Genomic DNA, 26857 nt, shown 5'->3' with positions numbered 1-26857 from the left:
TATGTAGAGCTGAGAAAGCACGAGGAGACTCATTCTAATCAAAGGCATTACAATAACCCAAATTCATCCACTCATAACATGTTGTCTCCCCGCACCGACTGTAAATCCCATCGGCCCCAATGTAATCATTTACTGTTTTCAGTGCATTGAGAGTTGGCAGCTCGTATGTTAGTCTCCCCTTTGCTTCTCTGTTTCAGCTTCCCCTCGTGTCTAATGGATGCTCAGAGAGTCAAACACAGGTCAATAATTTATTGAGTATTCATATGGAGTTTCACGCTTGAATTAAACACAGAACTGTTAAAGTGTTGGCCTGATTCTGCTGATGTTTCTGCCCGTCGGAAAAATAAACAACCTCTTTAACTGTGAAACCTGAGTGCAACGAGAGCGGGCTACGCTAGACTTAAATTGTGGCGTTCATTACATTAAAAACAACCAGACGCCGTTTGTTCCTTTGTTCTGATAACAGACAATAACAATCAAAGGGCCAAGGCACTCACACTTGGCGTGTTTGCTCGTCTCTGCTCACATCAACGTGCAGTAAATGCTTAAACACGTGTTTTTTCCTGGGTTTTAAACGCACTCTGACTAAGTCGCTGGGTGCGGAGAGAGGGCGCAGCGCCATCCCATTTCATATTCTTAAGAGTCTGACACATAGAGTGAGCACACATGTCAGCGGCACAGCAGAGCATGCACACAGAGGGGACATCTGTCAAAAGTGACAGATATGACCGTGGTCATTTCTTATTCATCATTCAGAGCGCTGCTTGAGTCACTCAGATACATGGAAGCCGCACAGCTAATCGCTTGTCTCTCCTCATTAAAAGACAAGCACGACGTCAACAGGAACACAAGATCATGAGGATCACGAGGCTCTGCTCGCCGTGTTAAGGTCACAACATCGCGAAGAACATTTCCATTTAATCCTTAACCTCAGGGGAATCTCTCTTATTGCCTCGGTCTTGCGCTGTTCTTACGCCGCCTTGCCTCCTCCTCCCCCTCCATACTGATTTTACATCAAAGCCACAAAGAAAACCTTTGAGGGCTGATCATATTGATGTCCAGTCAGAGTCTTGGCTCTAATGGACTGGAGGGAAGGAGAGAGAGGGGAAGCAGGAGGCTGAAACCCCAGCTGAGCTTACAGTGGAAGAGGCCAGCTGGTCACAGCCCAAAGCATGCTGTGTTGTGGTCTCTATAAAGACTGAAAAGGGAATCTGTCAATGTAGCTCTGATGAAGCTCAGAGACGCACCATGTAACCCCAAAACTACCAAAAAGTGCCCCACTTGCTATTTGCTAGAATGTCATTAAAACAAAAATCGATCAAGATTGTGACTGTGTTAGGACTGTGGCGTCTGCAACACGTTAGTCACAAAAATATAAAGGTAAGGTGATAAATAAAGGCTTGAGTTAATAAACAAATTAGAGATGCAAGTATTTAATTTTTAGTATTTGTATTTTTAGTAAGGAAAACTCATATAGATTTTAGTAAAAATGACTCACACCATCTGACACGTCTACATAGTCAAACAACGGGTCACAAACATCATTGGGTCACTGCCAACAGAAAGAATACATGTTTATTTGCATCCAGCAGCATTGCAGCTCAATATAATCAATGCAGACCACATGACAGTCAGTCAGTCAGTCCGACAATGAGCTAACTCCAACGAGACAGAGGTACAAGTTAACTGCAACATTTATCTGCCACTGCTAATAATAAAATAAAGAAAATGAAGTGTTTTTTTAACTGTGCTTAGTGTTCATTGAGCTTGTGCTGTAAGAAAATAAAATAAAACTGAATAGAGCCTCTCAAAACAGGACATGGCACGCATAACAGAAAAATGTCTTTTCTAAACCAGATAATTAACAGAACTCCCAATAAATATATCGACAACTGCTTCTGTTCATCGGGCAAGTAGAAATAACATGCATCTGTAAAATCATCTACAAAAATCACGATTTGTCGATTTCTTCCATTTCTTTTCCTCAACCCTAGTGTCAAAGGTTAATAGCTGTTATCCTGCCTGTCTGTGATCGTGTCTATAATGTCAGCTGTTACTCATCACGCCATGGCTCTCACAAGATATCCACTCAAGCTATCAACACATACATACTGTACATGTCAAGGGATACGGGCCACGACTGTCCAACAACTAAAGCTAATTCACACTTGCCCGATTGACCCGAGCCACGAACCTCCCACTTGTGGTGCTAAACTCCTTGTGCCAATAGACTGGAGAGTGAATGGGATGGAGGCAGAGGCTGATTTGTAAAGACACATCTTTGTTGCAGCTTCAGAAAGGAATGTGACCCCCACAACACACACACACACACACACACACACACTGCACTTAACTGCATCATCAGCATGCAAGGCGTTCAAGCTAATGGGCTTCAAAGGGTCTTGGAGGAGCACAATGGGGGCAGGGGGTGAGGAGCCTCGAAGGCGGGAAAGGAAATGGCACAGATGTGAAACACAAGCTCAGCTGAGTGTCTGGGATGAGAATTAGGACACTTTATAATATATTAACACCCAAACACGTGATCATTAAAATCCTAACAGTTGCCTCATTAGTGTGGTATCATCTTTACTGAAGTTGAGTTGACCTTTTTGTCCTTCTGTCTCAGGTGTGATCCAGCTCAGGCTTTGACAGCGATGAGGATTCAAGCAATTACTCGATTGACTATTTTTATAATCAATTCATCGGTTTTAGTGTGTTTTTTAAGAAATAAAACATGCTTACAGATTTTTCAGTTTCTTGAATGTGAATATTTTCGGGTTTCTTTGCTCCGTATAACAAAGAAATCCTTACAACTGAATCATTTTTGGTTTGTGGACAAAACAAGACATTTAAGAACATCATAATTTTCCGGTTTGAGAATCACTGATATTTTCTGACATTTTATTGACCAAAGGATTACCTGACAGATTAATTATTATTATTGAAATAATTGTCAGTTGCAGCTCTAACGGCTACAGTACCAGTGCCTTGTATCCATGTTGAATCAGTTCACCTGCAGCCCAATCTGACCCTCTGTATCACACTGTAAGGACCCTAGAGAGACTTTACATCCCATTTGCTGTTAGTGTTTCAGCAGTGGATGAGTCTAGTCATGTATGTGGAGCATATGAGGACAATGTGCAACGCAGGCTCACGTACCATGTGGTAGTTGATGATCTCCTGGAGGCTTTCACTGCACTTTTCCAGGAACACCTGCACAGAAAATAGCATAAAATGTTCTTTAACTACATAATAAAGTATTCTTATTATTACAGCTGCATTAACATTTGACAATAAAAAATGCAAAAACCAGTCACAAAGTAAAACCAAAATCGTAAAAACGGTAAAATGAAGTCAAAGCTGGTTAATGTCACTGAAGTGTACTGACGAGCCTTGGAGGGTTTCTTTTTTTTCCCCCTTCAAACTTGTACAGGAAAAGGAACTATAATTGCAGGGTTGACCTTTTTTCTTTTTTTTCCCCCAATGGAAACTACAAATATGAACAAGACTTTAATAAGAAACTCACAATTAGTCATGCCGCTCAAGCCAAGAAGGCTTTTAATAGTGTCAGCAGCAATGAAAATAGTCTGAGACACTGGTGCTGCGAAGCTGAGCCAGAAGCAAGTTTCCAGACTGCTGCTTCTCACTAACTAATGTGTTAGTAATCAGGTTTACTCACATCGTATACACTACACTACACTACACGGCTCCAAGTGCTAACACCCTGTAAAAAAAACACCCCCTCCAATAAATGCAATAAAGCCCACAGTAAAGACGACAATGGATCAAACAGAGACCGGGACCCGTTCCAGGCTCATCACAAACTCACCGAGATCACCTCGTCCTTCTTGCACTGCTGAGACAGATCCCGGATGCCATTGACAAAGAGTTTGTTGGCGCTCACATACGCCTTCCCCGCTTCAATCATCCCACTGCATAGCTTCACCAGCTGTGGAGAGAGAAAAAGAAGACATTTGCGGGTGATAAATGAAGGTAATGCAGTATACTGTGGATTTCCCCGCACATGTACTGATGAAAGCACAGAGTCATAGTTACCATTAAGGACTATGTCAATCATGACTGATCTATAGTTGTGGGAAGTTAAGTGTGAATTTTGCTCCTCTGATGAACTGAAACTAAAATATTTTGACACCTACTGTGTGTACAATGTTCAATATTTTAAAACTGGAGAGAAATACTTCAGTAAAAGTGCATCAGATGGTGCTGAAACATCACTTCCACCTATATTTGTTTACTGTTTATGCTGAATCAGATGTAAGCAGTTGGTGTTTATAATATCGCCACAGATGTGGGTTATTTTGGTTCTCGAGGAAACTTATGAACATGTTTTTCTCAAGCACATTCTGAAGAGCTTTTAATGATGTTTTTAGATGCAGTATTATTATTATTATTTTTTTTGTGGAGATGACAGTGATAATGATATTGTACCATTTCCTGTTGCGGCAACACTATTTTCTATCATTTCAGAATTCAAATTCACTTCCTGGTGTTTTCCCACCATTGAGATTACTTTCAGGTGGGTCCAATTGACTCATATCAGTATTAAACTACAGTCCTTCCATGTGTATGACTCTCTCTTCTATTGTTTCTAGGAATTCATTTTTTATTTTTTATTTTTTACCACAGTTTTAATTGCCTGCCTATTTGCACCCACTTATTTTCTTGTTTTTCCTTCTAAATTGCTTGTGTGGTGTTCCACATCTGAACCCTTGACAGCATTTATAATCTCCATATCTGTTTCATATTTGTGTGATAAGACTGACTCAGAGAGGGAGCTCAGATTCTCCTGTGGAAATGTGTGTTTTTTTTCTCTCTTTTGGCTTTGACCTGTGAAATGTCCAAGTCTATTACACACCACATCCTGCAATAACTCATAAGTGAAATGAGTTAAAGTGAAAGTGAATATCTAAATCTAGAATATACTGGAAATACTGCACACGTGGGCCTTTAGACAGAAAAGCACAGTAAAGTTATCTCTACAAAAGAGAAACAAAATAAAACATACTCAATAGACTCCTGGCTTCTGCCCTGAATGTTGATTCTGATCATATGTTTTTTTTTATTATTTCTCTTTCATCAAGCTTTGGTGATTAAAAAAATCTGCTCTCACTTAGCTTTTGTTTTCACATTTCTCATAACACATGGACAAGGATGCATGTTTGTTGTCTCGTTACCACCTTTGGGTGACATACAGTATTCTATGCTACAGTGTGCAGTTGTCAGCTGGAGTCCATATGTTGACAACGGCATGACAACCCGGCAAATGTTATTAATGTCACCCTGGACTGGACTGATAACACGTTGCTGCCGCGTTGACCACAAACACATTGAAGCAAGCACGCCACACTGCTCTACTGCCATTGTCAGCAAAATTTGCAATATCTGCCATGAAATCTTCTTTGTGTAGCTGCTTCTTTTCTCAGAGGAAAGAATGGATCTCTGGTTACTTTGCATCCTGTGTTCTGCTGCCAGGCTTTCTGTTTTTTAGTCCCACTTCCACCCATCTGCTAACCAGACATACTAGTAACAATAGACTCACAAGTACGTACGTAAAAGCTTCTCATTCACTTTGCATGGTGGATTGTTGCTTTGCGTTGTGTGCGGCAGGCGTCGAGAAATGGTCAGCTTTTCAAGCATCAGTGCATGAGTGTCAGCCAATCAAAGCACATTATGCAAATATACCAACAAATATACCAATCCAATCACATTTATGCCTTTAGCTCAAATACTATAGAGCTCTGAGCGATGATATCACATAACCCTGGCAGGAAACAAGCGCGGTTCATCGCATTGACAGTAAACGGCACATAAATCAGGCAGTGTGTCAGAAAACTGGTCTCTTCGCCAGCTGTTTTCATCATAAAAGTGAAGATGGTGGATAGATGTCGTGTCCCGGGATGCCGAAACAGTTGCAGACAGGGTAACGGGAGAGTATTTTAGAGAAGGTGGCGATGAATCACTGCTGTGAAACGCGCTCAGTAAGACATTTCTGTGTTAACATTGTTGTGCAGACTTGTATGTCAGTTAGACTGAGTCCAATATTTACCAAGCGTTAACCACAAAATAAGTTGCTTGTGTTTGTTGCCATCGCTCCGTCTTCTTCTGCTCGCTGTGAGAGCATTTCATAGCGGTGATTCACCTACGCCTTCTCTCTGTGGAGATCCGGTAAAATACTCTGATGAAAATAATCGGCGGCGAGATGAGTTGTCTGACATATTGCCTGATTTATGAGCCGTCTACTGTATAAACGTCTATGAGATGAACGCCGTTGTTTCCTGCCAAGGAGGGCGTGTCAGTCACATGACATCCAGAGCTCTATACTGCTCAAACAGAGCTCTCAGACAAGGTTACCAATGATGCCATCTCTAGCACCATCAGACCCACGCACCATCAACCTTTTATGTGTCGTGTCCCTGTAAATCGACATTAGACTGGGCTTCTCCATCCTTTAATCTAAAGGAACATTATAGGATAATAGGCTTATTAGCTTTACTCTGTAATGAGAACAGTGTGACATCTATATCATACGCTCCATTGAAATGTGTTTCTAACTACTTTCTTTTCTCCTTTTCCCATTTTCATGATCTAATGTTAACATGTGAAGCTGGATTTCATTATAATCATTCATGCAAAGTGATGCAAACCTTTGTTGAGTTGGCCTCGCTTCTGTGGTCCATGATGCTGCCTGAGAACTATTTGAATATGAATTTTGAATATTCCAATTAAAACTGACCAGGATCCTTATTTTAGAGCAGCATAATGATAGTGCAGGTTTCCAATGTTTCTGGTAGGAAAAGACGAAGAAGAAGTAACAGCCCGATTTATCCTGTCCCGCGCTGACACGTCAACACTTTTAAGTCGGAAGATGGACAGATGGAGATGTGTCATGAACATTAGAGGCAAAGCATCTGGCTGCTTCATTACACAGCGACTGGATGCTGTGGAGACCAGTGAATCCCATCTACTGCCACGTCACCTTTTAACAAACCAGAGCTGAACTGTTCAAACTGAGTGCCCATTAAATGGAGAGTAGACTAATACCATGCTGAGAGCTGCACTGAAGAAGGATGAGCATGGATGAAAAGGAGAAAATCATCGACTTACAGGAAAAACAAAAACAAAGGAGTTTTCTGGTATAATGAGGGTGTGGTTCATGTGTAGTTCATGTGCTAACGTCTGTTCTGAAACTATAATACAAAACGGCCAAAAACTGATAAATAAATCTTTAGGGCCAAAAATAAATAACCAATAATGAATGCAGACAAGTTCAAAACAAATGAGGTTGTGTCATTGCCAGAGCAGGGTCTATCTCTGTGTTAAAGACACATCTGTACCTTATACAGTAGGTCACACTGTGCAATTATGTTACATTACCATACAAACAAATCATTCCTGTGCTGCTGTCAGGTGTGTCAGACTTCTGGCCACAACTCTATCAATCAGTGATGTCACCAGATGCCTTCAGGCTGATGAAGCGATTGCAGATTGGACAGGATTTCCTGTCCATGTCAATCAAATGAGCACATTACACTTCAAGACTTGTAGAAGAAGAGATCAAGCATGCACCAACAGCTTGGGCTGGCAGAAAGCTGGCAGCACTTTTCACTTTTTGTTTTCTTCAGTGAGACAGAAATCACGATGCATCGTTTCTTTATATGATTGTCTTGCAATATATTGATAATATTGAATCATTGTATTGTGGACCATGTATCGCATATCGTATTGTGAGGTACTCTGTGATTCCCACCCTTACTAGAGTTGCTTAACTGCCCTTAGTTGTGTGAATATGACACAGACACAGAATAGAGACACTCTGGCTCTGCAAAGAGCCGTCTTACCTTATCTAGCTTTGCCTCGATCTCCACAACCTCGGTTTCCACCTCATCAATATTTGCCCTGGAAAAACAGAAACAAGAGGAAACGTTTAGTGTGGAACTGTGTGGTTTTGAGTTACTTAATGTCTGTAAAGACATTCCATTAAGGTTATCCATTTAACTGTAAAGCAGCCACTCTACAATCTGCTTGTGATTCCCCATGTTTTTGTTTGAGAAAGCATGACACGCGTGGTTTTCACAAAGCCAAAGGCAGATGAGTTAGTGCAGCGACAGACAGGAGTTTGTGTGTGTTCTGTAAGTGGTTGAGACGCCGTCACGGGAGCAGTTCAGCTCTGTCAAAACAATGCGACAGACGGAGTCTGCACACGCAGTGCAGACAACATCCAGCAAGCCCCAGTCCACCTACCCACTGACAACACCACCGCCGACATCACCACACCCAGCTGCATGTGGAGCCACTAACAAGGGCAGAGGTGTGATTTACACCCAGAGGCTTACAGCTGGATGATGTCACTGCTAAATAAACGCCCAGCAGCTTCGCGACAGTTGACTTTAGGAGGCAGTGTTTGGATCATGAACGCTCCCTTTATTTATTCCCAACAAGTATCACACATGTGTCTGCAGCTAAATATGCTACATGTTTGACAAACACATAAATAGATGACACACCCACTCACATTACAATCTCATTCTCAATGAAACTTATTTGTTTTTTGCAGTTTAGATTTATGTTAAGATAAAAACGTGACAAAAAAAAATGAAAAAAAGTAGATATAGAAGACACTATTTCCTTGGTAGCTCTCTTTAGGTAGGTGCCCTTTATAAACGTACAAATGTCGAATTTTATACAATTGGGTTAGGAAAGAGAATGTGTATTTATAACATTTAATAATAATTACAGCGTTGATTGCATTGGCTGAATAGTTGATCCACATAATATGATGTTGTTGATAAACATTAGCTGTAGAAATAGTGTTTTATTTATGATAATATAATTACTCTTGTACAAATTCTACTTTGTTGTTCCATATCATAAATCTGCACACAGATAAGTTATGCTTGTAAATTATATTGCAGGTTAGTAACATTTGTTTATAATGAAGAGATTTCAGGGGAAACATTTTTCTTGTCCATGGTTGGTGCATCTCCATTTCCTCCAGTATTAAATAATATATTTAAAAAATAATAAGACCTGGAGGGTCCATCAAATCTAATACAACTGGTATAACACAAAACTGGAACTGACTGAAAAGAATCAATAACTAGAAATCACTACTGTTAGTTATACAATTACATTGAAAATGAAATATATTTATTTTATATAAAATATACTCAAAAAATTTGAATTTTATCTCCTCCAATTTTGCAGCTTACCTATACACTTGGAGGTTACCTAAGGCAAAGTGCAATAGATACAAGTTTTCTTTTGTTCCAAGTGCCAAATTCTGAAATGTAGCACTTTCAGCAGCACTGTATAATTTTGCTTATTTGTTGATTTATAGTTGCTGACCTTTTTTGTTAGTTTTTTTTAACAAACATGTGGCTGAATTTTTGTCTTTTTAACCACTGCTGCAAACCAAATTTCCCCCTTGAGGGACAATAAAGGTCTGAAATGGTCTGATGCACACAGAGCTAGTTTTCCAATTGATATCAAATCACAGCTTTGCACACACAGGAGCTCTGTGATGAGAGTATCTGTGGCATATATCGGCCATGCCTGGCAGGATATAAAACTTGTAACTCATCTCTTCTCTTCCTCCCTGGCCTTGGGTGGATTAGCCGCCTGCCTGCCTGCTTGCCAGGCTGCAGAGAGCTCATGCTCCTCTCCACCACACCCCCACACTTTTTAACCCCACACCATCTGCTCTAACATGAGCGGGGAAAATACTCCAGAGAGGAAATGTCTGTCAAAAGCTCCAACTCATGCAGAATGGAAACATACATTACCTAAATAATCAATACCATATTATTCCACCTGTGTACTTGTGTTATTTTAACCTCAGCTGATCTCTGACCAAACAGCCTTCAGTTGACCACACCCACGGATAATCCTGCAGTGAGCAAAGCTGTTTTCATTGCTGAGGTCATTTTTTCAAACTGCCTTTTTAACGTGATAATGCAGAGCTTAGTGTGCGCTCGATTTCTTTTCTTCTGGAGGATGGATCCCCAAGCACCAATGATCATATTTCATGTCTTGAGAAAAAAATTACCTTTACATTTACCTAACAAGATAAGCAGAGGCTTTTTAGACTGTAGATATCTGCTTTATAAGACGATAACAAAGCTCAATGCAAGTTTGCCAATCATGTTAAACAAAACAAAACTTGTCCGAGTGTTTGCATGGTGGATGTTCTCGACTGTGTATTTACAAAGACAACGCAGCTCATGAATACATCAGCTCTGGCCAGCTGACTTTAAAAATAAAAAAAACGTTCAGTTACATGGTTTCCAAACTAGAGGTCAAGGTCACAGCAGAGGGGTCAGATAATTCATCCGAGGGGACATCGTTGACAATACAGGAATAAAGAAAACAAAACAAAAACAAAACTTGCAAATGATTTGGTTTTGTTTTATGGCATTTTCTCCAATTATTTCTCTGATAAAAGAGAAATTTGGGGTTTTCAGTTACTGTGTTCATAGACAAACTGTTAGAAGGGGTCACTAGTTATCACCTGGGTAAAGGATCATATGACCTCAAAGGAGCCAGCACTTTGCTGCATTACAGTATGCATTAAAACCATGTAAAGCACCTTTCTTTTCTGTCTGTCCCAAATTACTTCCAAAAAGCAGTTGTGATGTTTTGTCATGCCACAGTAAAACAATTACAGATATTAAGTTGCAATGACATCAAACACAGGAAATCATATACCTTTCAAATATTTAAATGAAGAAGACATTATTAAACAATAAAAACAGTAAGTGTGTTGCAGTGAAGCCTGGGGATGGCAGTGGGATTCTGTCATCCTTCTCCTGAACCAATGACGCTCAACATGGTGCCAGCCGAGCCAGATGATCCACATGTGCAAACTGTGGCTCATGTTACAGCTGCTCACGTTGAGCCCCACGCCCTAAAGCTTAACCCCCACTGCCCAGTTTCACTGCACATGCCTCCCATAATGGATGCACACAGTGCCCCAGGCCTGTAGTCACGGCAACCATCTCCTAAGTGGGCCACAGAGGTCCCCAGTGTGTTTGTGAGTTGACCCTCATTCACACCACAGGGAGCATAGAAGCTAAGTAGATAATGACACGATTCACAACAAGGCTACCAGGACAGCAGATGACCATTGCTGTCTCATTAAAACCTCATCAGGAGACTATTGAACAGCACTGAGTCTACATGAGCTTCACATGCAAGTCTATCACTGACTGAGTGAAACACACATGAAGTCACTGGTTGTTGTTGGAGTTTGAATAAAACTTATTTGAGCAGGTTGAGGTTATTCTGTGTGTGCCTGTTAGTGTGCAGGTTTAGTCTGGAAACATTTATCTGACATGGAACAGTGCAGTAAAACGCTGGTGTAAAAACATAATAAATACAGAGATTGTGCTGAGTAAGCTGCAGCTCCTGTGGTTTCTGGCTGCTGACGGTGCTACCAGAGCAACGGCTGAGGCGCAAGGAGAAGCCACTCGTTTTAAAAAACACATTTAAATGTATTTTTGTTACAGCACTGGCTGAAGCAGTGTTGTTTATTATTATTTCTTTATGCACCAAGTATGGATTAGTGGTGTGTTTTGGTTTTTTCAGTCTCCCTGCATGTATTCTCTCCTTCCTTTCACCTTCACCCTGCTCACCTGTTCGAGCCATCACCACTGCAGAAAAGGAAGCAACAGCTAGTTCAATGCCGAATTGCTGAACTCATGGAACTCATGAACTGGAGGATGACTCACACTGGAGTTTGTTTGGCAGTGTTTGCCAACTACTTTCAATAAAAAGTCAAATAAGTTGGCCTGAAAAGACGCTAGACAGTAAGTGAGTAGGTACAGTAAGTCTTGGCTCCTGAGTGTGGATCAGATGTCAGAAAGCGATGCAGCTGCACTCATGATAACCTGGAGGGAGAATGAGCAGGTGGAATGCTGAGGACAGAGCCAACACTAGGTCCAGGTACTGACCCCTAATGCACATCCACCAGCTGGGGTATGGAGACTAAACCATCAGACAGCAGACAGCTGGGTATAGGCGAATTAGCTGCTGAGTGATGCAGTGGTGTAAGTACGCTCTGGTCTTGGTGCCAGCATACGAATGAGCTCAGCTGTAGAGCAGACTGGATGCTAGCTTCAAGTGATCCTCAGTAATCAGCAAGCTGTTTGATATCAATCGGCCATTTTTCTACCACTCTCCCACACTCCTCAATATCTTTAATGTCATCTTAATTCAAAACCTTCCAAAGAATGTTTTACTTGTGTGGAGGCCTTGGGGAGGGGGGCAGGAGGCGGTTAGAGGAGGGGGAGGCGAAGTGTTGGAGAAAGGGTGGCCCAGTCTGTCTGAGGGCTCCATTGTGACAAAGCAGCTTCCTGTCTGAAGAAAAGGCTGCATTTTTGTCATATTATTGATTGCTTTAGTGTCCCAAATGAGGCTGCATTGCATGCTTGAACGGCTAATTTGAGGTGGGGGGTTGGGTGGGATCCCAAAGCATTTTCCTTTCAGCTATGTTGAGCTGAGCAGCAGCAGCTCGGGTTATTCTTAGCTGCATGGCACCTAGTGCATTCTGCCCTGCCCAGCTCTCCACATCACCCCCACCCCCCCACCCCTCTAGACCACTATGTGAACTGATGCAGGGTCAGGGAGGAAACCCCAGCTATACCATGCCAAATATACCCAGTCCATTTTAAGAGCACTAACGAAGTCAGACGACAAGAATCTACAACCAGAATTAAAAGCCAAGCATCTAAACAGGCAATGAAAAACATGGTGTAAAAACTTTGTGATATATACATTTTAAATTCAGCACATTCTTAACTTTATGACCTCCCACAAAAAGCCCCTATACTCTTCCAGTTGGCGTCACATTTACATTGTCATCCTAATAATTTTGGATTTACAACGCCCCACAATATGGAGTAACCCGATCCTAATGCATCTGAGGTGCAGCGTGAGTTCAAATGTCTGCAATAATACCCTCCCTAACATGTGTTCAGAGCTCTGCCTATTGTTCATAAGCCGAGGCTTTTATTTCCACTTGAGAGCTTAGATGTGTCCCTCTTACTTAAAGCAGAAATGCTTTCTGTTCTGACAGAGGAAAGAGACAGAGAGAGACGCACAGAGCTGCTCTATAAATATTTCTGCACCAGACTCCACTGATCTCTCCTCCTCGAAAACACACATCTGCACTAATGGCTTCACAGAAGTGACATGATGGCTGCAGCAGCAATAATTACTAATTTATGCTTCAGTTATAACATCCTGAAGGCCTGCACATTAAGCCAGAGGTGAATGCATAGATTTAGCAGCCTGGATAGCATCAATGACAAATGAGTCCTGGTACTTCTCTCATATATGAGGAAAGGATTATGAAGTGTTTCAGTAAATAAAAGATACCAGAAGATGTTACTGATGTTCACATCTATTTATTTGATTTTAATGTCCTGTCATGATGCTGTCCTCCTGACTGAAAGGTCAGTGAATAAGACTTAACATTCATGACAACACTTCTGCTCTTGTTTAACATTAAAAATAAAAACTCTAAACACTAGAAACAAACACTTGACTCTTGCAAGGACGGGTGAACGTCACGTAGCGCACTCTCGGAAATGATTATTCTAGGCCTTAATAATGCATTGGACAAATATATTGAGTATCTATTCATTTTGACCAGTTCAAAGGTCTGTGGAACTGGAAAAGAGAATTCCTCCACCATTTAATAGAAACAAAAATACAATCTGTTGCTATTATTCTTTGAATACCTCAGTGTGTGTCTGACGTTGTGACACCGACATCTGTCAGGATGAAAGGCAAACCCAGAGCTGTCCGGCAATGAGGCGGTGTCTAAATCAGCAGTGACCAGCCATTTGACTGAGCTTGCCCTTGTGGAAAAGACCAAAAAAATGGGTGTATTTTGGCAGAAGGGCATGTGTGAACCCTCACCACTCACAATGAGAGGCCGACAAAAGAAGGACAGAAGCTGGTACGAGCCAAAAGCAGGAGAGCTCTGGACAGTTATGTAGAAAAACAACCAAAAAAAACCAAGAATTATATGAGACTGCGACACGATTAATCAAACCCAAGACATAAATAGAATAATATAACACAGTGAAAAGAACACAATAGGTTTTGTTGTTGTTGTTCAGACTGGGAGAAGTCTCTGAAATGCAAATTGATTCTGGTGTCTCTAAAATAGATGAGAGTGCATGCTTTACTTCAGTCAACATTTTAGTCACTTAGGGGAGGCACTGAAAGTATTTGGATCCTGGATGTATTATTATGAGAGGTGACCATGGTGTTGACACGCAGCCCTGTTGCTAATTTCATCTAGTGGTTCCTTGCAGTTTTGCAACCAAAATCCACAGCACATAAAAACACGTATTTTCCTCAAATTATACTGAGTGAATGTTGACAAACACCTGAAACTGCAAGACCTTTTTACACCGTGTTGTCTCAGGGTCTATGGAGCTGAGCAGGATCAGAAGGATGGAGCCAGCAGGCTTATAACACTTATTCAAGTGAGCAAGTTCCATTTTTCCAGCTTCCAGTTATGTGACAGAATAAAGTCAGCAGCATCAGTTTCCCAAACCAACAAGCTTGAGTGAAAAACATACACCATGTGCTCCTGTGGCTTTACAGTAAGGAATCCCCCAAAGCCAGAGCTGGAAAAAGGATCTCAGAAAATGTCAGTATGTGCATGTGGAGCCAGCTGAGCCTTACTGTAACAGACCTGAATCAGAAGGCTGTCTGGAAACAATAGGATGGAAAATTATAAAAAAGTAGAGGAAAAAAAGACGGGGAAGGTAAAGGAGTCTGGCTGTGGAGAGAATTGGAACTTCTAATATATTCCTATCTCCTGAATGGAGTGCACACAACCGTTCCAAAAACAACACTCCTGATGTTTTCTTTAACTGACAGAGATATCTTGTCTGGCGACGGGTTGAGCTCCCTACCTCAGATGACCAGCTTGCCTGCTGTGGGTGAACTTTTGCCTGTCTGCTCCCTACACCTCCTCCTTCTCCTCCTCCTACACCTCCTCCTCTAACTCCCTTGCCACACCCCTGCAAACTCCCTCTCCTGCACTCTCATGGGTTGGCAGTGTGGTGCGTCTCTCCACACCACAGACCACAGCAAATAAATCCTGAGGGAATAAAAAACCTGATGTGTCTGCTCAGAAATCAGCCAGGAAACCAGAAAGTCAGAAGCCAATTTTTGGTGTTCATCATATACACTGAGGCCACATACAGAGGCAACAGTTAAAATAAAGGCTTAACTAAGGACTTTTTCAAGGCCCAACACCAGTAGGACTGGCTGATGTATGCCAGTGTCACATATCTGACTATTACTTTGCCAGTGATTATAAATGTTCAGTCTTTCAAATAACCTTTAATACTGAAATACTTTTCATGGGAAAACTAAGAGAGAAAAAAGTTCACAACAAGAAATCAAAAGATTAAATTGTATTGCTGATTTAACAATCCGTTTTATATAGCAGTGTTTAAAGAAATCATATACAGATGTGTTTATAATCACACATTCTAACTTAAAAAAAAACCTACTCTAGTGAAGCTCTGAGACCAATAACAATGAGACACCAACCCTTTGGTATGAGGACAAGTGGAGCTGGGGATCAAACCACCAACCCTGTGTTTAGTTGATCACCCACTCTACCTCCATAGATGGGGCTGCACAACATTTTCTTTTGGAATTCAGGATCCTGCAAAACATCTTTATATCATTTTATGATAGAAGTTTTCTGTTAAAACGTGAAACAATTTTGTTTAAATTTAACAAAGTTATACAAGTTTAGATACATATTCGTTTCAAAGCCAAGTAATACTAATCCTCATGAGTAAATTGATTTTCATGTGTAAAACTGGTGGAAGATTGCATGACAGTAAAGGAAGACATTATACTTTCAGTGTTCCTCACACATTTTAAATGAGGAAGTTTTGTAGAGAGGAAAAAAAAACATTCAAGTTTAAGCAAATAATCTCTGTGCTGAAACAAAATACTTATCCTGTATCAGCCCATTAGTGTCTTGTTGGACCTTGAACAACACGTGTGCATATTTTCTGACCCTCCCTTGGAGCGAGAAATTAGTTCTGGCAGAGTCAAACGACCAACGGTTCCCAGGCACGTCCCTGAGCACGTCACAGGAATAACATTCCCACTTAAGTTGATGAATACCATCTTCTCAATGTAAAAGACAGCAGGGAGACATTTTTCTGCAAAAACACTCAAATGAAACAAAACTACTGCAGCCAAGCTTGTTCCTGCACTAATTCCTGCCAGGGTTGTTCAACGAATCGTCCAAGGAAAAACACTCACACTTCACAAAATGAAGGTAACATTTGACATGCTGGGAAATTCCTGTGTGCCTTCTGGCTGATAGAGGATGAATGATTCTCTTCTCATGTCTACATTCACCATAAATACTCGGACACACGAATAGAGCCTTTCCTCCATACTTTGCGTTCATTCCGAGCTTACAATGAAATTGTGGGACAGCGGACATAAATAAATATTGGAAATGCCTCTTATCATGGATCTCTTCATTCATACTCGGCACTCCCCTCTAGAGGAAGTATTGTGTAAATGTCCATACCAACGCAAAAGACGCACAGAGGTATGTAGGGTAGTGAGGGAGATAACTTTTGGGGTGGACGGACATAAAAAACTGACAAAAACGGTATAACGATACTTTAAGCTAAAGGCTTACCCAAGCATGGTAACAATGACAATGCTAACATGCAGATGTTTGGTCTTTACTATCGTTCACCCAATGTTTTGAATTTTAACACTGAAATATTTATATATGATTTAGTTTTCTTAGAACAGATATGCTCTGGATTTTAAACTAAGCTAATTAAATGCTCGCTGTGTCCTTATATTCATTGAGAGATCTTTGCAGCCAACCTTCGGCAATCAAATTGAACAACTATATTTTACTAAAACATTAAAGAAAACCTTAATGCAACAAACTAAACCAAGACAGAAAGTGCAGCCATGCTGGCAACACTGAAGCTTAACTACAGCATAGCGTTACGCTTAGATGTTTAATTACAGTGATTAAACAAATGTTTAGCAGGTGTTAAACATCTTTTTTTTAGTATTAAAATACTGTGAAATTTGCGAAAACTGCAAATGGCTTCATGATGAGAACATTTTATCAAGAGAGGGCAATCATTTTTAGTCTCACCAATTTTAAAACAAATCACACAAAACCACCAGAGTTAACTTCAGGGTGGGCCTAAAGGGAATTACAGGGGGTCAAGTTAGATTTAGTGGAAGATAAAGTGGTAGAAGATGGATGGATGGAAGTTAGATTTATCCTCTGAGAACCATGCAAAAACACCTCATGATGATGCAACAGTGGACCAAACACAGCATTTTTTTTAAGCCAAAACTGTATGTTCTCACAGCTCTTTCACTCCTTGCTGTGTACACATACAAAAGACAGTAGCTGCAAAACCATGACTTCTGACCCTGCAGCGACCTTTCAAAAGTGTCCAAATCCTTTACGGAGTGAACAGCTGCACTGAGTGCCCCCCCCCACACACAGTCTGATCACACTCCAGGATCAGGCAGTACAGGGCTACATAAAGAGGTGGCTTCGCCTGCCAAAAGAAAAACACAACATATTTCTCCTCTTTGCCTCACACAGACTGCTGCTGTCCAACAACAACAGCTGAGGAGGCATCTCGTCTTTTCAAATTCAAAGCAGTCAGCCACAAAGAGACCCACAAGGCCTATGTGAAGACACCCTTGTTTACCGTATGAACAAATGCAGCCAGAAAGTAAAGCAAATAATATTTGCATTAATTTAAAAAAAGGGGAGGGGGGGGAACTGCAAATGATAAAAAGGCCCTTTCAACTACAAAGTATGCAAATATGACAAGCACTGCTGTTTCCTTCTCATTGAAGTCATGCACTGAGATTGTTCTAAAACCCCAAATAACACCGTTTCCATTTATAACTCGTCTGGCTTGGGGATTCATGAAGCAGACGAATAGCAAAACATCTGCATTATCCAATTTTAGCTTCTGCTCAGACTGTTTCAGGAGAACATGAATTATTAGCTAAATATTAAGGCAGAATTGTTCTGCTGACGTCAAAATATAAGGACAGACCAGTCAAAGCACATGCCTGAACTCCACAGTTGTAAGCCCTACTTCCTGTCATGTGGCAGTAACTACTAATCACGAGCTGGATTTGAGAGGGTTTTATTTCCTGTGTCAGCTTTTCCACTAATATTTCAAACCAGTCAGCTTTGAACAGACGTTTTCTGCACAATATCGTCTTTCATTATATAGTCAGGCAGCTGGATAGATGTCAAGGGCGAGGACACGTCAGAATAAAGTTTATTTAAAAATAATAACTTCTCAGAGCAGTACTGAACGCAGTAGGACCAAGACAACTGAGGTTTATCTGGGAATCTGTGGATGATATGTAATAGTTTGGCGAGAGGACGGGTATCCATGCTAAAATCCTGAGGAGGACAGGAGGGCGGGAGGGACTTAATATTGATTTATAACAATCGAGATTTTAGTTTATGAAGATAATCGTAATCAACCACAATAATCCTTTAATCATGACATTTGTGAATCACAAATAACATTGTTACTTTTCAGATTTGAGGATTTTACCTCCATGTCTTTAAGTTAAGACAATTGGTCAGACAAAAAAAGACTGATAAAGAGTTGGGCTGTTGAACTTTTCATCATACAGGATATTTTATACACTAAATGAACAGTAGTAATTAAGTTAAAATAACATTAAGCTTATCGGTATTGGAAACAGCTGATGCAGCTGTAGCAGCCCTGCTCTTAAAAAGACTAGAAGAAGAATCTAAGTTAATTAGGAGCAGATTTCAGAATTCCATTATATCCACTGTTTAAATACAATCAGATATTCAAGTACCTCTTATTTAGAATAGAATAGAATAGAATAGAATAGAAATACTTTATTCATCCCCAAGGGGAAATTGTTAGTTTGACGGACACTGTTAAGATATTTTGCATGCCAGTGCTCACTATGGACACTGAGTGACAGCTTGAGGAAAACTTTAGAGATGTGGCGTCCGACATTAGGCTGTAAAGACGAGGATGCACTTTCCTTAAACTGTGTTTTCCATTTAGTTTCAAAATATTAGACTTAATGTGGTTTGTTCCTTTAGCAGTTTTCCACACACCAGCCATGTTCTTAAGCCTCTGAAGCTTTGTGGCTTGAGCAGCATTAGCTACTAATAAATCCCCAGTCTGCACTGAATGCTACAACCATCAGCGCTGGAGATTAAAGAGATCTATTAGCATCAACTGATGACACTTAGTCCAGGCAAAGAGCTAAAATCGACTGCGTATAATGAGATGAAATAGTCAAATAGAGTGTAAGGGGATAAGACAGGTTTTTAAAAATGCAACCGTCAACTGCTGCATTCAGAATTTACAGTGAATTTTGAGTGCAGCTGCGTGCTGCTCACCTCCTGAACTTCCTGCTGACACCACTTTTCTTGGAAGCTGAGGTGGAATGTGGCTGCAAAAAAAGGAAGCGAGGCGACAATGAACGGGAAAGTGGCCCACGATTCCCGAGTGGCTTTAAGTTGTTGTGGGTTATCAAATGAAGTCATCAACCACGAATCCCACTTTAATACCGACACTGGAAGAAACAATGATGCTGCTTTCAAACTTTAAGCGATAAAACATCAGGGTGAGGGGAAAACCACCGCTGCACATAAACTGAAGGGGAGAGCAAAGCGGCCGGGGGTGATGCAACAGTCTGTAACGGGACTTAACATATTATTACATTTAAACAAACGACAGGATCTTTCTGGTCTTCTTGAGCAATGGTAGGGCAACGCCAGAGTGGAAAGCCTTAAACAAAACATGAACTGAAAAGCCGCTTGAGGAAACAGAAAGATTTAACATTTTATTAAACGACCACATAAAAAATATAAATTCATTAAGTTCATTCATCACAACTCTCCATGTGAGGGTAGCAGGGCTGCTGGTGTAGGGCAAATGGCGGGGCACAACCTGGACAGGTTGCCAGACCTTCGCAGGGCAAACATACGGAGACACACAACAATTCACTCACACACTTACACCTATGGGCAACTTGTGTGTGTCCAATTAACCTGAGCATGTTTTTGGACATGTGGGAGGAAACTGGAGAGCGTGGAGAAAACCCCACATGCAAACTAAAAACAAAAGGCGCAGACCAGCAACCAAAAAATTTACATTTATCTTGTTTTGTCTCTTAAAGAAACAATTGTCATCTTCAAATATTAAACTTCACTACAATTCAATGTACAATGTTACAGTTCTGTTAAAGATTTGTTCTATACTTTAATTTAGTAGTGCACTGAGACATTGACCTACATATAGTTCAGAAACAGTTGAGGAAAAATGTTGCTTTTGATCTGCAGTGCATTGGATCAAATCAGGTAATCTGAGGACTATGAACGTCAGAAATAAATTACGTAGTGAAGCATACATTTTGCAGGCAAATCTCACATAAAAGCCACAAATATCAACTTGTGATGATCTAGAAAAAGATCATCTGGTGACCTTTTCTTGGCTGCAAGTGAAGCTGATAACTCAGTGCTGACTTAAACTAACCTAAACCCCATGTGGAAATTTTTCTGACGTGCATAAGCTCTTTGACTAAGGGTCTGATCATGTATCATGCTTACTTTAAACTTCGAAGCAACAAGGACCGAGAAGATAATGTGCGCTGACAATGTGCCTCTGACCTTATGCCAGATTTTGAAATGTGGAACACTACAAGAGCAAGGCTTTAATATTAGCTCTATACTATACATATTTTGACAGACCAGCGGGAGTGCAGTGGCCCTGCATAATGCAATGACAGCCCCATCCATCCCTCATCAGCTATGGTGGTGGCTGGCTCACGTACTGTAATTAGTCCATCACAGCCTATGGGTAAATGACACTTCATACAGGGAGCCAACAACGACATGTCATGCAAAAGGGGAAATGTTACACAAACGAACCCTTTAAGCACAACAATGCTCTGGAGCGTTCACGCCACAGTCCTGGGGCAGCCTGTGTTTCCTTTGTATCATCACAAGGGAAACAGATCTGAATGGACAGTCTCAAATTCTGTGTTTATTATGTCTTTGGAACATAAACTGTACATAAAAACGTGGACAGTGTCTTCCCGTTTGCCAGTTAATGATAGACAGGAGGCAATAATATATTGAATAGCCACCAGGGGGCAATTCCGCTGGTTGCAAAAAAGACCTAAATTTGAATGGAAGACTATGGGAAAATGAGTCCATCTTTCATTTGATTTACAACGTTTACGAACTCAATCGCTCGTTTGAGGTCTTCTTAAATGTCAATATGATATGAAATTTGTAAATAATGCTCACGATAGTAGACACCAGTGTGACAGCTGGTGTTGTCTGATAGGCACCTGGGTAACGTTTACGTCTGTGAAATTCAGTTTGCAAAACATCAACAAGGCACTGGCCAAGTCACTAATCTCGAGGCCTCAGAATGGGAGTTCGGTTGGATGAGATCACTACCACTTTCATTTGCATAGGATGCAAGAGAACGTGCACAATGTAACTGTATTGTATGAGTGGGAGTGGGGGGTGGGCTGCTGTTGGTCATTGTGGGGGTGGGGAGGCTGACAGGGTAAAGAAAGGTCAGGATATGAGAGGTCTCATCTGGTGGCGCGCGTTTATATTAACTCAGGGTGGTCCGAGATTACTCTAGCACACAAATATGTCAATGAAGATATTCGGGATGAAGGAGATGAAAAAAAAGAAGAAAGAACACACACACACCAGAGCGAGAGAGAGGCCTGGAGTGTGAGAACTGGCCTGGACAATATTCCATTGAAGGGAGGAAGACAATAAAGCCTACAGACGCTGTGCTACCCAAAAACAAAAAAAAATCCCCAGCACAGAATACAGCAGTGCTCACAGTGAGCCAGTCCTACAGTGTAACACCCTGACATTTTGGTGCAATAACTCAGTGAAATCCCCACACAGGCGTGATGTGTCCAGCCGTGGCGGAGCTGAGCTGAGAGTCTTCCCGGCATTTTTGTGGGCTAAACATGCAGCTTGGCTTGCACAAGAAAGACATACCAGACCTGTGAGGCATGCAGCTCTTTCCTGTCTAGAAGCTTGAGAGATGAAGCTCGTAGGAACAACCATTCAACCGCTTGTTTCAAGTAAACTGACTTAAAACAAATGGGAAAAGTCTGCTCTTTTACATTCAAAGCACATACCAAACAAAACAATTTAATCTGCCTTGGAGACACACTCAACAGCAACAGATCCATGGTGTGTGTGTGTGTGTGTGTGTGTGGACCTGGTGGTCACCCGTCGATCATGTGACAGTGCCAGGTCAGCCTGAAAGACAATCAAAGGCAAGTGAAGAGGTGTTGGGTCCTGTCACTTCCGCCTGGGTTTCCCCCAGGTGTTTCCTCTGGTTTGAAGATCGCAGCATGTCCCTGACGTCAGTCTCTGGCTCACCATCATGATGCCCGACCTCTTCCCATTAGTCCATTGACCTTTGGGTACTGATGTCACTCCTGTGTCACCTAACTAGACCCTGACACCAACAACAAGGAAGTTTGAACTTGCTCCGCGATCTGAGATGGAACATTTAGATGTTGATAAGGGAAAAGCCAATAACAGCCATTCATTAGTGAACCTGTAAGCTGTGTGAGAAAACCTCAACAACACTCAGTGTGAGCATGTGCTGAGGTGAAGCTTGGGACAGCTGCATGTCCTTGATTGACTAAGCTGAAAGAAATGGCCCTCAAAATCACTCTCCAGAGTATTTAATCTACAGTGAGGAGAGCAAAAAAGGAAGGAAGGAAGAAAAGAGCAGAATTACTCAGTTCTGTGAGAAAACGTTCAGGCGAGTCATGGCTCATTGGCCCTTTCACAAAATACCACAGAAAACCACAACAAACATCAAAAGCAGTGAGACAACAACGAAAAACTCAGACTAGTATGATCCAAGCTCTTGTTTAGAGATGGAACCGAAGGTAAGGAAATGTTACAGGGGTAGATGTGACGTAGATGGTTTCCCAGGGAACCATTGGATGTTTCTGATTAATCTTTTTTTCCAAATGTTTTACATTAGGAAACACTGAAAACTATATATTTATACAACTGCATGTGAAATGATATCTTTCTCTTCAGGACAAACAATCCAAAACCCAAGTACAGTATGCAAGTAAAGACAAAAGTTAAGGAACTCATTCCCATATTTCAGGTCCAGAATCAAATATATCGAATCGTCGCTCATATAAAACAACGAGAGTCTTAAAATGTATTCTTCTTCTTTCAGCTTCCCCTTTGGGGATCACTACAGCACATCAATGTTGCCCTATCCCTTGTGTCTTCTTCTGTTACACCAACTGTCCTCTTCTCTCCTCTTCTCTCCTCTCCTCTTCACAACATCCATGAACCTTGTTTGTGGTCATCCTCCAGCCATCTTCATAAAAATGTCCAATAAAATAACCATCGCTCCTCTGCACATGACCAAACCATCTGAACCTAGACTCTCTTGCTTTCATTCCTGAAAAGACCTAATTCAACTGACTTAAACACATGTTTTCACTCTCTGTAGACATGTGAAATAAACAAAAGTTACAAGTAAATAATCAGTCATCTCCTTGTCAGCAGTGGAACAGTGTCTTTTAAGGGTCTTTAAGAGCTCTCTGGTGTGACTCAGGGCCTGGTGTCAGCAAGCTCGTCACACACACACACACACTCACGCCCTATCTCCTTGGGACTTTACCCTTTACTACAAGCCTGCTTTTAATCCCGGTAGACTGACGCATTTCCTGACCCATCCCTGGACCCAGTTCTGGCCCAGCCACGACTAAAAGTCTGCCCCCGCAAACAGAGGAAGGCAGGGAGGACGGAAAAGGGGAGCGAAAGGGGAGAGTATGAGGCAGAGAGTGAGAGGGATGAAAAAAAAATCAAAAACAGATGCTTGTCCATATGTGATTCAGCATTTCGAAACTGGGAAGAGAAGTCGGGCCCCGTCACTCCGTCTCCTTTTCACACTTTGAGGATAACGGCTTTGTATTTGTATTGGATGTGGGGTTACTTCATATTCCCCAGTTGACCACAAACAGCCACAGCTGTGCAGCTGGAATCCCCCAACTTCTCTCTATAACTTCATCCCATTTCCTGACCCATAGGGTGATAAACATTTAGCATAGGCTGATGTTGATACACCTGGATTCTATCCAGCCACTTTTCCCTTGAGACAGCGGATTTTCAAGCATTTTGGTCATCAGGCAAGAAGTTTCAGAGACGCAACATTAAACAGTGAAATGGTTAGTCATAACTCTCTTGTCAGCCTTACTACATTAAAGATTCAAACGTATAGTAATGGGGTGCAGCAATAAATGTATAACAAAATTAGCTGCTGACTAATTTAATTGTTGGTCATTGGGTGTCCTTTTCACACTTTTACAGAGTAAGTCATCTCACTCTCCACCGAGCTCTGCTGAGAGCGAGTACAGATGCTGGTGTATGATGCCGACTCCGTAAACTCCACTGGTCACTGTACTACTTAGCTGTTAGCTCAGCTAAGCCAAAAGCTGAGTCAGCAGATTTCTTTATTCAGCCGTGTTTCCATCATGGTAGAGTTCGGTTTGGTACAGTATGGTACGGCTCGGACCAGAAAAGCCCTGGGTCAGGCATGGGTTTCGACTGAGAACAGTACATTTACTTGGTAGGCGAGATACATAGCGTGATGCCGTACCGGTGCGGAAACGACATTGAATGCGACACAACAGAGGAGACAGAGCTCATTTTTTTCCTGCTTGGTGTGTTGCAGTTTGTCATCACAAGACATCAAACTTTGTATAAGAAAAGACTGCGGGCATTGAAGAAACTTTTCTGTCGCCCAATCAGCTCAGTTTCGTACGTGGAGCCGGTCTTGTTCCACCCGTAATTTACCCATAACCCATTACTCTGGTAGGGCGCTGGAGTAACAAAGTCAGAAGATAAATTTTTATCACTTTACAGGGAGTTTAAGATTATCAATGAATCGTTTCAATAATCCATGAATCACTGACTGTCGAAATAGCAGCTCTGTTTGTGAAGTGTATTTTCTTCATCAAAAGTGTAATGGCACAAAAAGGCCTAACACAAGTCATCATGTCTCACAGTCTGATGACAAATAAAGCACAGTCACTGTCTCATGCTGTTGTTGACTGGTGTGTTTTTTGTTTTTTCTTGAATGTAAAACCTGGGCCGGTGAAAAACACACCACCACACCACTAATGAGAAAACCTTATACAGATTAATGTGATTTTTTTTTTAAGACCTGGAGCTTGAACCTCTGTGTTGAGTTTCTAGGTCATGCACTCCAGAGAGTGGAGGTATTTTAAACAAACCAAGCTCACACAGTGGTTAAAGAAAAGATTTCGGGAAACAGCTTTATTCGCTTCCTGATAAAGTTGTGATCTTAGCTTAACATAAAGGCTGGAAACTCCTGTCTCCCAAGCACTGGTCAGGAGAGAGGACATTTGCGCTCCGCTAAGTGGCTGTAGTTTTATTTTCATTGGAACAGTAGCGATGTTCTCATATAATTCTCTACAACAAAAGGAAAGAAATGTAGTTCCCCAAAATGTCAAGCCGTTCCGACATGGAAGAAACTAAAAAAAAAACTAAAAGAGGAACAGTATAGAGGAGAAGTGCCTGTGCCTCTCCTGTGACAATGTGACATCTTTACAGTTACAGGAACATTAGTTAGACTTATTATATGAACTCAGAATTATCATCCTTCTCACAAGGCATGACCAGCTGCAATGCATGGAGTCACATTACAATCCAAGCTTAACTTGCTCCATGATACGAGAGATTCCAGTTGTTGACTTTGGGACATACATTTTCTACATTCCTCTCATGTCTGAGATGTTCACAGGTGAGACATGTGACCGGGTCTGTCCCAGGACAAATTGGAGCCCCTCTCTGACATATTAACGGGGGAAAGTGGATTTCCAAACAACATGAGTCATCCGATATGCACGGCCATACGGAATTGAGATCAGATGTTTGGTCAATTACCATAATCCAATCTGCAAGGGAAAACAAATGCTGAGTTGTGAGCGTGTTTTTTGTTCCTCCACTCTGTGAAGCAAGACCAAAGACTTGGATTATCAGTATTAAAAGTCTGCTCAGTGTGTTTCCGTGTGTGATGTTGCACTCACTGTCTGGAACAGCACTTGCTTTCTAACTCCCCTGCCTTGCATTAGCGATCACTGGTTTTATTCACCCGAGGCTGTGATAGGAATACTAATGCCAATTTACTACAACTCATCCATCATTTAGGGCTCAAGATGTTGCCATAGTGCTGATTCAATGTCTGAGGCTCAGCCAGGGCAACCTGTGGCAACAGCGGACGGTCGATTTGAAAGAGAGTGGAGGAACTGAGCCTCATCTATTAGATTTCATCGCACACTCTTGCCAGTTGTGCACCGACGGGTCCAGCTCTTTGTCACTTCTCAGGATGTCCGACAGAAGAAGATTAGCGCAGTGTTCAGCGTGCAGCCCCCCCTGCCTTCCACAGCTCTTTGTGAGTGAAACGTCTTGCTATTCATCAAAATGAAACAAGAAGGACAGCGGGGGCTCTCACGCGGTGAGTCTCCCCCCCTCCTTTCACAAAAGACTCAGGGATGACATCATCTCCGCACCCCAAAGCATTTCACCAGGGATTCATCTCCATTTATACAAAGCATTAATTCGCTTCCGGGATATAGAACAGATGGACATAGAAATGTATAAAAAAATATATATATAGGAAACTGATTCACCAAACAGTCTAAAGGACAAGTGTGAGCACTCTTACGT

General features: G+C 41.5%; 1 protein-coding gene across 4 annotated transcripts in view; it reads right to left on the bottom strand.

Annotated features, from left to right (window-relative positions):
* LOC131468735 (arf-GAP with coiled-coil, ANK repeat and PH domain-containing protein 3-like) overlaps positions 1 to 26857 on the bottom strand; it is a 64230-nt gene that overhangs the window by 27289 nt on the left and 10084 nt on the right. For all 4 annotated transcript variants that reach the window (XM_058643274.1, XM_058643275.1, XM_058643276.1 and 1 more), the window contains exons 2-4: positions 7860 to 7917; positions 3830 to 3949; positions 3160 to 3213 (exon numbers count right to left, since the gene is read on the bottom strand). In XM_058643274.1, coding sequence (XP_058499257.1) covers positions 3160 to 3213; positions 3830 to 3949; positions 7860 to 7917 — 232 coding nt within the window. The remainder of the gene's footprint in view (positions 1 to 3159; positions 3214 to 3829; positions 3950 to 7859; positions 7918 to 26857) is intronic.

The sequence above is a fragment of the Solea solea genome, chromosome 11, assembly GCF_958295425.1.
Source record: "Solea solea chromosome 11, fSolSol10.1, whole genome shotgun sequence".
Taxonomy (NCBI): domain Eukaryota; kingdom Metazoa; phylum Chordata; class Actinopteri; order Pleuronectiformes; family Soleidae; genus Solea; species Solea solea.
The sequence above is the reverse complement of the archived record's forward strand: the minus strand, read 5'-3'. Positions and strand labels throughout refer to the sequence as shown.